At 36.6% G+C, this 11,144-nt stretch overlaps 1 protein-coding gene across 1 annotated transcript; it reads left to right on the plus strand.

Moving 5' to 3' along the window:
- The first annotated feature begins 4,385 nt into the window (after nt 1-4,385).
- Nucleotides 4,386-10,939, plus strand: LOC133329022 (protein escargot). The gene is made up of 2 exons (XM_061537521.1): nt 4,386-4,827; nt 9,360-10,939. Exons 1-2 carry the CDS (start codon nt 4,386-4,388, stop codon nt 10,889-10,891), a joined length of 1,974 nt encoding a protein of 657 aa, XP_061393505.1. The 3' UTR covers nt 10,892-10,939.
- The last annotated feature ends 205 nt before the right edge of the window (nt 10,940-11,144 follow it).

Raw genomic sequence — 11,144 nt, forward strand, 5'->3', positions numbered from 1 at the left:
GATAAAGAAAGTGTGGCAAAGTGTTGGGGTGGTTGCAACCAACCAACGTCTTCTCTAATTTCTTATTTTTTGTAAATGCAACATAAACTGTATGACACATCCAGTTTCTGTCAAAGCGAGTTAATATGGGGGATATGAATCGAGGCTGAATATAAGCAAATGTTCTAAAAAAATATTATTATTTCTTTTAAATATAAAGTTGTAAAAATGTTTGTGATTATTTTCAAAAACATATATTAGGTTGGGGAAAAAGAAATCTATTAGGCCGGTCATCGAAAATGTTGACCGCCATGTTAGCAGTCGTAACATTGCCCAGGAGCTAAAAATCGACCATAAAACTGTTTTAAACCATTTACACAAAACCGGATTCAAAAATAAGCTCGATGTTTAAGTCCCACACCAATTAAAAGAAGCGAAGCCTTAGCCGAACGGAATGAGATAGACCCATTTAAAGTATGGTGACTGGAGATGAGAAATCACATGCGAAAACGATCGTGGTCAAAAAGCGGTGAAGCACTTCAAACGGTGGCCAAAACCAGGACTAACGGTCAGGAAGGACTGTAAGGGGATTATTTATTATGAGTTGCTTGCATATGGATGATATCTAGTGTCAACAACTGGATAGCAATTGACTAGAAACGCCAGAATTAGCCAATAGGAGAGGTGTCGTGTTCCACCAGGACAACGCATAATGCATCCGACATACAGTCCGGAATTGCAAAATTTCTTTAACGATAAAAAAATTGGTATCTAGGGAGGATTTTAAAAATAGACTACTAGAGTTTTTTTTTGCAAATAGAGAGTAGGACTTCCATGAGAGAAGCATTATGAAGTTAGGAAACAAATCATACAACAAAACATCACATATTTGGATATTCCGAAGCATGTTAAATAAAGTCCTCTAGTTCATATAAAAATGGATTTCTTTATCCTCAACCTAATATATTTTAATCATACATATCAGAAACCCATTTATTTATTAAAAAAACATAATGTTCGAAAATTAAAAAAATGCAGATCAAAACGTATTAAAGCATAAAGGACCAAAAATTATATGGTAAAAATATAGTTAATTTCGTAGTCTTATTAACCAACAAATCCATTTTTACTGGATTTCACTGGGTATGTTGAAAGGTTGCAGTTTATAATTCTTTTATTTAATATATATGAAAATACATTACTTATATTAGAAATAATTTTTGGAATGCAAAAAAAATCTTTAACGAAAGTAAACGATCGCTGAAATATTCTTGCTCCCTTACAACAAAAAATTAATAATTTAAAATTGCATAAAAATTGGTAGCGAGTCAGGAAAATTTTAAACCGAGATTTTATGAACTCTGTTTAAAGTTGAACCACGTTCAAAGGTGCACTCTCTCCCATAATTATAATGTATCCGACCAATATTTTTATGTATTTTACAGAAAATAACTTGGAAACGTAATTTTAATATTAAAGAACCTAATTATCGTGTTCGAAATTCGGCAAATTTCAATCGAACATAAACTTCACTTTTGAAACTTTGAATTCATTTATTTGAAGACTCAAATGAGAAATCATATAAGGCATACAGGGATACTTTTATTAAATGTGGCTATTACATTGACTCATTTCAATTATATCATAAATTATTACAATAAATCTATTAAATCTTTAATATACCTCTTTAATTATTATCCCCCCGCGCTAAACAAACCAAAATAATGACATAGAATTTAATTATATTACCTTTTATTACTTCCTCTAACATTTTTTTTCTTTAAACGTCTAATGACCTAAGCCTGCCGTACCTCGTAAACTAAAGTGCAAACATAAAAAAACATAAAACAAATTCATTTAATTTAAATGTTGCATGTTTTTGAACAACGCGAAACATAAGAAGAACACGAGACGTAAAAAATAGTAGAAAAAAACAATATTCCCAAAAAAGGAAAAAATATGAGTAACGAAAGGCATGCAACAGTTTTCTTACAAGTTATTTAGTTTGACACACTCGCTGGATGGGTGGTCGGAGGGGGCAAGCAAACTTTCTTTCTTGGGCGCAAATATGGCAAAAACTTTTAATTTAAAAGTTCCTCTGGGGAGGAGACAGAGGTCGTCAAAGACATACAAAAAGTACACGATAGGGACTTAAGAGGGCGGCAAGTTGACGATGATTTCTAAGAGTGTTTCGTCTATGGCAAGAGTTCGGAGTTGAGTTGAGTTTTATGAAGAGAAGTAAAATCCCCTTTAGCCAAAATTTAATTGCTTCGCATATACCGACAATTGTTAAGGAATCTCAAGTGTTACATTATTCCCTAAAGGGTTTTAAAAGGACATTACTTTAAGTGTTTCACAAGCCACACTGTTTCACAGGCCAACAACAAGACGACACGGTGGATGTGCTATAAAAAGAGGGGAAATGAAAAGGGCAAAAATGAATTCTATAATTTCTAACACAGAAACTTGTTACATCCCTTGAGGAAAAGAGGGGAAATTGTGACTAGGGGAATGTTTTGGTATTATGGAACAGGACTTGTTAGATTCCTGTTGGCCATAAACAGTAGGAATGAAATACCACAATACATGATATTTGTTTTCCATACCCTATCATACACATATGCCGGAAAGGGGAAATTTACTGGCACAAACACGCCAAGGTACGCTGTGGCAATGGAACACTCATTCAATTTTGTTGAATGAATTTGTAAATGTAACCAACCCCTCTTTCAATAGAAATGCAACAATTTCTAAATGGCAATGAAAAATTGACTTTCCCCTTACCCGCGTTGAGTAACACACCCCTCCCTCGTGTCATAGCGAGTGCAAGAGCAAGGAATTCCATGGAATCGAAACATTCTACTTCCTGATTGTTGCTGCTTTGATTTGAATTTTTATTACCGCAATCATCGCATAAAACAACAATGTAAATACGAGTTATCCTTATGGCCGATTCAATTCCTTCATGTTTTGTTTTGCTCTGCTCTACTCTCGCTGACTCAATTCGATTTCCACTCACCGCACATGTCCTTTTGTGCTGAACACGTACGTTTCCAACAGATACGTACAAACACGAAGCAGCGAAGGGACGAACGAACAAACGACCGACCAAACAACCGCCTGACATTCAAGCTGAATGGCTGGCTGGCAAGCAGCAACAGTCTGTCTCCCTTGGTGTGTAGCACGAGTTATCCACAACAACAGAGAGCATTGTCCATCTGTCGCACTCAGCAATGCCAATTCGCCCCGTTGTGAGTGAATTCGCTGCTCGCCTTTTAACCTTAACATAAGGGTTGATTTAACACTTCTCTGCCACTGTGGGGGTAAAGAGCAAATTTCTGCCGTGTTCCTATGGACGATACACGTTTCGCTTCCACAATGTTACTGGCCAAAGAGCACCAAATGTTGTGATTGTCGCTGGATGCCTCTATATAAGGGCTGGCACTTAACGTTGGTGTTTTCATTAACCTCCAAGGGTTGCTTACGTTCGGTTCGCATTTCTATATTCTCTATTTCTTATCAATTAAAACTCTTTAAACGGATTCTTATGTTTTTTATTTCCCTAAAACTCATACATACATCAATCAATCAATCAGTCAACTTTACTTTCTATTTCTAAACTTGAATATTTTTTTTAAATTAAACTCAAAACAAAATAAAACAACTTAAAAGTTACAAAACAAAAAAAAAACAAAAATTGTTTAAAACATTACGAGAAAAAAACGAAAGCTAAAAAGTGAAACAGACTGCCTAGAGAACAACAAACATCAACAAATCGGAAATCAATAACTTCCGGCTTAAAAAAAAAAGAAAATACAAATCGAACTTTAGGACCGAATAAGAAATTTCGCGAGTTCAACTGGATTTTTGTGAACGAAACGGAAGTGCAAAAAGAAACCCAACAAAAAATCGATAAAAATGCAAAACCTTAAGACAAGTGAGAAAACTAACTAAGAAACCGACAAATAAATTGAAAACAACCAGCGAAACAAAAGGAATATGATTTAAGAATGGTCCTGCCCTAGACCCTACCAACAAGAAAAAATAATAAAAATAAATAAAAAACCAAGCCAAAACATGAAATCCTAAAATTCCATAAAAATACACAATAGAATTTCGACGAGCCCTTAACTTTTTTGCCACAACAACAACAACCAATCAATCAACAAAACAAAAGCAATAACAACAAAATATATAATTTTATGATCTAAACGCAAAATTTCCTTTCCAAACAAATTGTTTTTGGATATTAAAGTTTACTGAAAATAAAAACTTTTGCTCGTGCGAAACCACACAAAAAACCGGAAACCGAAATCTCAGTAACTTCCCTAGATCCTAAACTGGAATCATCGAACAAATAAATATTTCATTTCATTAAAAAGCTACATTTGTTTAAACTTGACAAAATGCCACGCTGTCTAATGGCCAAAAAATGGAAAGCTTATCCTTGGCCCGATCGTGCTGAGGATAAGAACTCCAGCAATAGCAATTCATCGTCGAGCAGTTGCGATAGCATTGCAAGCTTGCCCGAAATTAGTATACAATTGGTGGAAAAGAAAGTGGAGCCGAAATCAAGACGTTCCACAATCGATGAAGATGAAGAGATCGATGTTGTCGGCGATAATGTTTTGGCTAATGCAGCCACGGCTACGGTAATCATCAAATCAGGCGATTTGAAATCATCATCCGCATCTTCGTCATCATCGCCAGCAAACCAAAGCAATGAAACATCAACTGGAACGGCAACATGTTGGGGTCCATCATCGCCAACGGCTGGTGCAACAGCACCTAGTCCACCGCCTCATTCGCCAGAAGCAGCTACACGTGGTACCACAACATTGTATAATGGTAAGTTTCAAAATTTAAAAGGGTTCTATACAACAAGGGGTCTTGAGAAGAAGGTTCAGTGGATTTTAGAGCAGAATATATTTTTAACAAATTTCTTTGGCGGTTGAAAGCAAATCTACAGATCTTTTACTAATATGAAAATTTAAATGTATAATTAAAAAAATATAACATTATATTCCCTTTAGGGCAAATATTAAATTTTGAACTATTTAATTATCAGAAAAATCATATTTAATAAATTTGAACATTAGTACTAAAACTGTAGGCGAAATAAATGATTAACATAACAAATTATTCGTGGTAAATGCCGTTATAACAATTTCTGTTGTCCTTTACATTTCCACCGTTTCGACCCGTCAAATACGATTCGAAAATGAACTAATAATTTTATATTAATGATAGCACACGAGTGTCATTAGCTTCCTTGGGCCCCAAACAAAAAAAAAAAACCTTACAATTAAACAAGATAATGTTAATATTGTACATAATTTTGTTGTTATATATTAAACAAAACTCGTTCACACAAAACCATGTAACATACATATACATGTAAAGAAAATAATGATATTATGATGAGTCTCACTTAAAACCAAAGTTAATTACATTGGAATGGCCCAAAGGTTAATACCAAAAAAAAAAAAAAATCGAAGGCAAGGAAAGACCAAAGTAAACCTCATACAAACAGAAAATCGAACCAGCTATTGTTAAAGTTTACTAACTTGGCAGCAAACAAATGACTTTACTGACAAACACACACAAAACAAATACAACAACAAAACAGACCAAAACAAATGGAAACATATTAAACTTAAAGTCATTAAGGAAACGGAAAGGACAAGTTGAAGCAAGCAACAAAAAAAAAGCGAAACCACATTTAAACAATACCCACCCATATCGAACTGTTAGGACATCCTTCTTCGAACCTAAAAAAATCTTGTAAATAAATGAAAATGTTTGTCGTTCAGAAAATTGTTGCTAGCCTGCCAACCAAAAGAAAAGTCATTAAGTTTAAATTAGGGAAAAGCGTAGCAAAGCCAACTTAAATACACTGATAAATTAATGTTAGGCATTGGACTTTGTTGGTTTATAAATGAGTTGCCGAGTGAAAATAGGAAATTGAAAATAAGCCAGGAGATTTAGCAGTTTTTTTTTTGAGAATTTAACACCTTATATATATATATATATATATATAACATATTATTAAAAAATATATAAAAAATATATATATTTCAAAGCAATAATTGTATATTTAATAATCAGAGTAGGAATAACTCGGATAAATAATAGCTATTTTAACTATATTGAAATCTAAAATTTATTTCCTCTTTTGCTCACATCTCGATGATTTTAAGTTTCAAACAGTTTCCAACCAGAACACGCATTTACGTTTACCATAAAAAAAAATTTGTTGTATCATTTTTTTCCAATTTTTAATTTTTATTCCAGAAAAAATATGTTTGTTTTATTTCGCCCTCCCACAAACGAAAGGAAACCTTTAAGGCATTTAACTCGTTTCAAATTTATAATGTTCTGTTTTCTTAAATGTTTTGACAAATTTCTATAACAAAATATGTTCTGATCTTTTTTTTTTACAATATCCATTCCCATCCTCGGGCTGTTTTCCGGGCAAAGGGTGTACAACTTAACTGCCTTTTTTGTGTAGTATAACTAAAAAAAACATTCTAGGACTGGTGGGAGGGATTGAAAGGATTTGGTTATTTGAGCGTAATAATACCGTCGCAAAAACAAATCAACTGTTAATAGAAAAATAAAAAATAGGAAGAAAAACTTGTTACGATGAACTGACACAAACACTATAACAAAATTGTATTAAGGCAATAATAACAACAACAACAAAACAAGCAACGAAAACAGGAAAAATAAATAGAAAAATAACCCATGGCAGAAGGTTGTTGCGTTGTCAGCATGTTGCTTCACAGACATAATGTTCATCATCGTCATCCAGCAGTGGCAGGCAGCATCACCCTATTGTATACCCTTTAAAAATAACAACAACATCTTTCTACATGTATGTTTGTCTGTAATTTATTTGCCAAATTCCTAGGCCTTATTCGCTTTGGTTTTGCAATTTCAAGTGTTTTTTTTCAGCCTGCTGTTGTTGTTGTTTCATGTCTGCTTAAAGCTTGTATGCTTGACTGCGAGACAGTCTCTAAAACTCAACCATCAACTCTTTCATCACGTTGCTTAGAGCCCGTCTGCCAGCCAGCGAGCTCAATATCCAACAAACACCCTAGCACGCTGTTAGGCAAAAAAGCCTTAATGTTGAGTTTTTTTGCAGTTGTTGTAGTTTATATCCTTGTACGATGATGATGATGATGATGAGTATATATGTAGTCCTCCCACCCTATGTTGTTGGGAAACTGTTGCTATACAAACAAACAACCAGTCTCACAATTGTACATATCAACAAAAAGCAATGCCAACAATCACGTGAAATATGTGTAGCCCTCATATAGGCTGAACAGTAAAGAGCAAAAGTGATCAAAGTGTTATATGGCAGTATATTATTTTAATTTAACGTTCGTAGGTAGTGAAGAGTGATTATATCCCTCAGGAAACACGCCTACCATTGCTATGTAATAAGTTTTCCAATTTCCAAAGCCTTAGATTGAATTGAATGCATATTTTAATGTTTTCCTAAGAAACATTTCCAAAATTATTTAATATGTCATAGCGACGGTGGTTTGACTGCAATAAATTTTGTAATCTCCAAAAGACAATCTCATGGTGGTATTCATGCACAACTTCTTCTCCATTCTTTTTTATCACAATTTATCCTTGCAACCGTTTAGCGTTGTTACAATGTTGTATTTCATAGAACTATTTAATTTTGTAAAAACACTAACGTTGTTGTATTTTTTGCATGAGCTAAAATTGTGAGAATATGACCCAGAATGTGACACATGTCACCAACATAAATCTTCATAACACAAACCTTTTTTTGCTCATGTTTGGGTAGGTTGGCGGCTTGGCATTTGGTTGATGCAGCAGAGGCAGCCTAGCGTCTGGGCTTAATTAAAAAATCCACATGCATACACACACACTTTACCTAGCCAAAAGCTAGACGATTTCAATCTATAGGCTGCCACATTTGTTGCCATAGTTCATGTGAATCAAAGAGACATTATTGTTGAATGAGTTGTATACGGATTTAGGACATGTTGTAGCGCGTTTTTGTGTTTTATCTGTTTTATCTATAGCTTGCCAATGTAGCCAGACACAGAGCTGTTAGAGGTTGGCCTTAAAACCTGACTGAATTTGTGTTTTATCTCCATTTAAAGGTTTCTCATTTATTTTCTGTTTTCTCCAATTTCTTTTCTGCTTCATTTTTGCACATATTATGTACGCATTGAATTTGCCATTCTGTGCTTTAAATGTCCCTTACATTGCAAAGAATGTTTTTTTTTATTTTTTGCATCCATACATCGTTGAGTAAAAAAGTTTGGCCAAAAACTTAGTTGGCTGGGGGAATAGAAATATTTTGTATTCTGTATAAAACCAAAGCCAAGTACCGAGGGACCCAAAGTACACACCCAGCCATAGTTGCACACTCGTGAAGGCTCAAGCACACACACACACTCCGGCCGGCAAACAAGGACACAGACACCCCGGTTACTCTTGAAACATTTGAGGAGTCTTTTTTTTACTGCCAACCAACAGTGTTGGTCTTGTCGAGTCGAGTCTTTTTTGGCCTTTTGGGAGGGTAGGGCGCGCATCGAGTACTGCAATGCGACATTTTTAATGTTTTACATTTTCCATAGCTTCTCATCGGTGTTTTTATTTTTTCGCCAACCAGCCTACATAGCCCTTTTTACAGGAAATACCCCGACATTTATGTATTTCGTGGTGTGGGCTAACGTTTTTCGTCTACGCCTCCACCCGAAACGTTAAGTCGCTGTTGCAACATATCAAACTAAAGTCGGCTTGCAGAGCACAGCACAGCACCGCACTAAGCAAGGCGTCTGTAATGTGGAAAAAGTTTTATGTTGCTAATTCAACACGTTTCCTACTTGTTGGTATTTCAACAACATTCACATTCTGCCGTTTTACCATTCCCTGCGCATTTAGCCATTTGTACTTAAAAGATATTCGTATCGCTGTATCCGTATCCGTTTTCATCGTAGTCCTTGTCTGCAACTAAAACTAATATGCTTGGTTACACATGTCTGGCATTAGGCTTTTAGCTTAAATAGTTTCATTTACCATGTTTACACACTTACCAATATACACACACGCACATACATGTGTACGTAGGCTATATGTTTATGGCCATGTTGAAGATAAAAAGCTTTTACTTTATAAGGCCACACTCGCATATACGTATATAGTTGTATATTTTACGGATGTCCTTGTGTTTATGAAACAGGAACAGGAAATGATAGCAATGATAAAAGTCTAGCATGGCAGTGGAGATTAACTACAAGAGATCACATTACCTTCTCCTTGTAGCTTTCGCTTTAGTCGCACAGCAAACTTTAATATTTGTATTTTTCTTTATTTCTTTCTTTAAGGTTACAATCATGAGGTACCCAACGCTTTACATTACACTGCGTACCTGCCTCGTTTGGAAAATGAAGTTACCGTCATCACAAGCACCTCCAACATGCAACAGCAGCAGCAACAATCGCATCAGCATCCATTCAATTATCAAACACCTCCGCCCTCGAATGCATCTTCGCCGTCATCATCACCCTCCAGCCGCAGCAGCAGTATATCTTGTGAACGTCTTAGTCCGCCCATAATTCGCATTAAAACCGAATCTCAAGATGATGTGGATTCAAGCAGTACGGAGTCACGAAAATGCTATAGCAGTACTGGAGCAGCCCTGTCGCTACCGCCCAAAAAGAAAGACATTTACCGGCCGTATTCCCTGGACGATAGACCTTCGACAGAACGTCTGCGTCTGCGAGTGCCAGCTGAGGAAGATTTGCATGCTGCCCATGCCATTCTTGATTTAAGCGCCTCAACCGCCTTCCATCCGCCAACACAGCCTCATCAATTGCAGCAGATCCACCATGCCCATCATCAACACCTGAGCCATCACCAGCCTTTGCATCCGTTGCATCACATTACCCAGGCCATACAATTGCAGCAGCAGCAGCAACAACAACAACAGCAGTCAGCACAACCTTCAATAGCTGATTTGGCTGCTGCAGCCATTGTGGCCAATGAACAACGTCCCCGTTCCAATTCTTCCATGCACAGCATGCAAAGTAATTCGGACAGTGAACGCCAGCCCAGTTCACCCGCCAGTTCAGTGCAGAATGAAAACAACAACACTACAAATCAGTTTCCTACAACAACCAGCGGGGCGACAAGCAAAACAGTGGCCTACACCTATGAAGCGTTCTTTGTGAGCGACGGTCGTTCCAAGCGAAAGAATATTACCGATCCGGTAGTAGCCTTACAGCAGGAACAGCAAAAGGCCAAGTACACCTGCAGCGAGTGTGGCAAACAATATGCCACCTCGAGCAACTTGTCACGCCACAAACAAACTCACAGATCGTTGGACTCGCAATCGGCCAAGAAGTGTCACACCTGTGGCAAGGCGTATGTCTCCATGCCCGCCCTGGCCATGCATGTCTTGACGCACAAGCTCTCCCACAGTTGTGGTGTGTGCGGTAAACTATTCTCCCGTCCTTGGTTACTGCAGGGCCATTTACGTTCGCACACTGGCGAAAAGCCCTACGGCTGTGCCCACTGCGGCAAAGCCTTTGCAGATCGTTCCAACCTAAGGGCTCACATGCAGACGCACTCAATCGACAAGAATTTCGAATGCAAACGCTGCCACAAATCATTCGCACTGAAATCGTACCTCAACAAGCACTTGGAGTCGGCGTGCCTAAAGGATGAGGCGGATATGCAGTTCGACAGCACCAGTGACAGTGGTGGCATGACTTCTCCTACTCCTACTGAGGACTACAATCCTCCCAACTATCACCAGCAACAACAACCGGCACAAAATTCTTTTAAGATAAGTCACATACCACAGCCAGTGCCAGCAGCGGCTGTGGTAAAAGTAGAGGCCACATTTGCGGGTTAAAAGCCGCAAGAAAGGTAACAGAATATTGTAAGTAGTTTTAAAACACAACAACAACACAAACAACGAAAGCAAAAACAAAAAGAAAAAGGTTACGATTTTGTTAAACAAAAATGTTTACATTTTTTCTTACAAAAAAAAAAAAAAATCACTTAAAAAAAGCAAAAGTAATATGACAATATTTACATTTACATACAAAACATTTTAACAAAAAATACCACATCAATAGTTATGTATGCTAATAATATAATTTTTA

This window comes from Musca vetustissima, unplaced genomic scaffold (assembly GCF_032173495.1).
Source record: "Musca vetustissima isolate MV318-11 ecotype Yass unplaced genomic scaffold, APGP_CSIRO_Mvet_v1 utg13467, whole genome shotgun sequence".
In the NCBI taxonomy this organism is placed as follows: Eukaryota; Metazoa; Arthropoda; class Insecta; order Diptera; family Muscidae; genus Musca; species Musca vetustissima.

Coding starts and splice junctions, on each gene's coding strand:
- LOC133329022 (XM_061537521.1), top strand. CDS start 4,386: ATGCCACGCTGTCTAATGGCCAAAAAATGGAAAGCTTATCCTTGGCCC. Junction 4,828..9,359: donor TACCACAACATTGTATAATG/GTAAGTTTCAAA, acceptor TCTTTCTTTAAG/GTTACAATCATGAGGTACCC.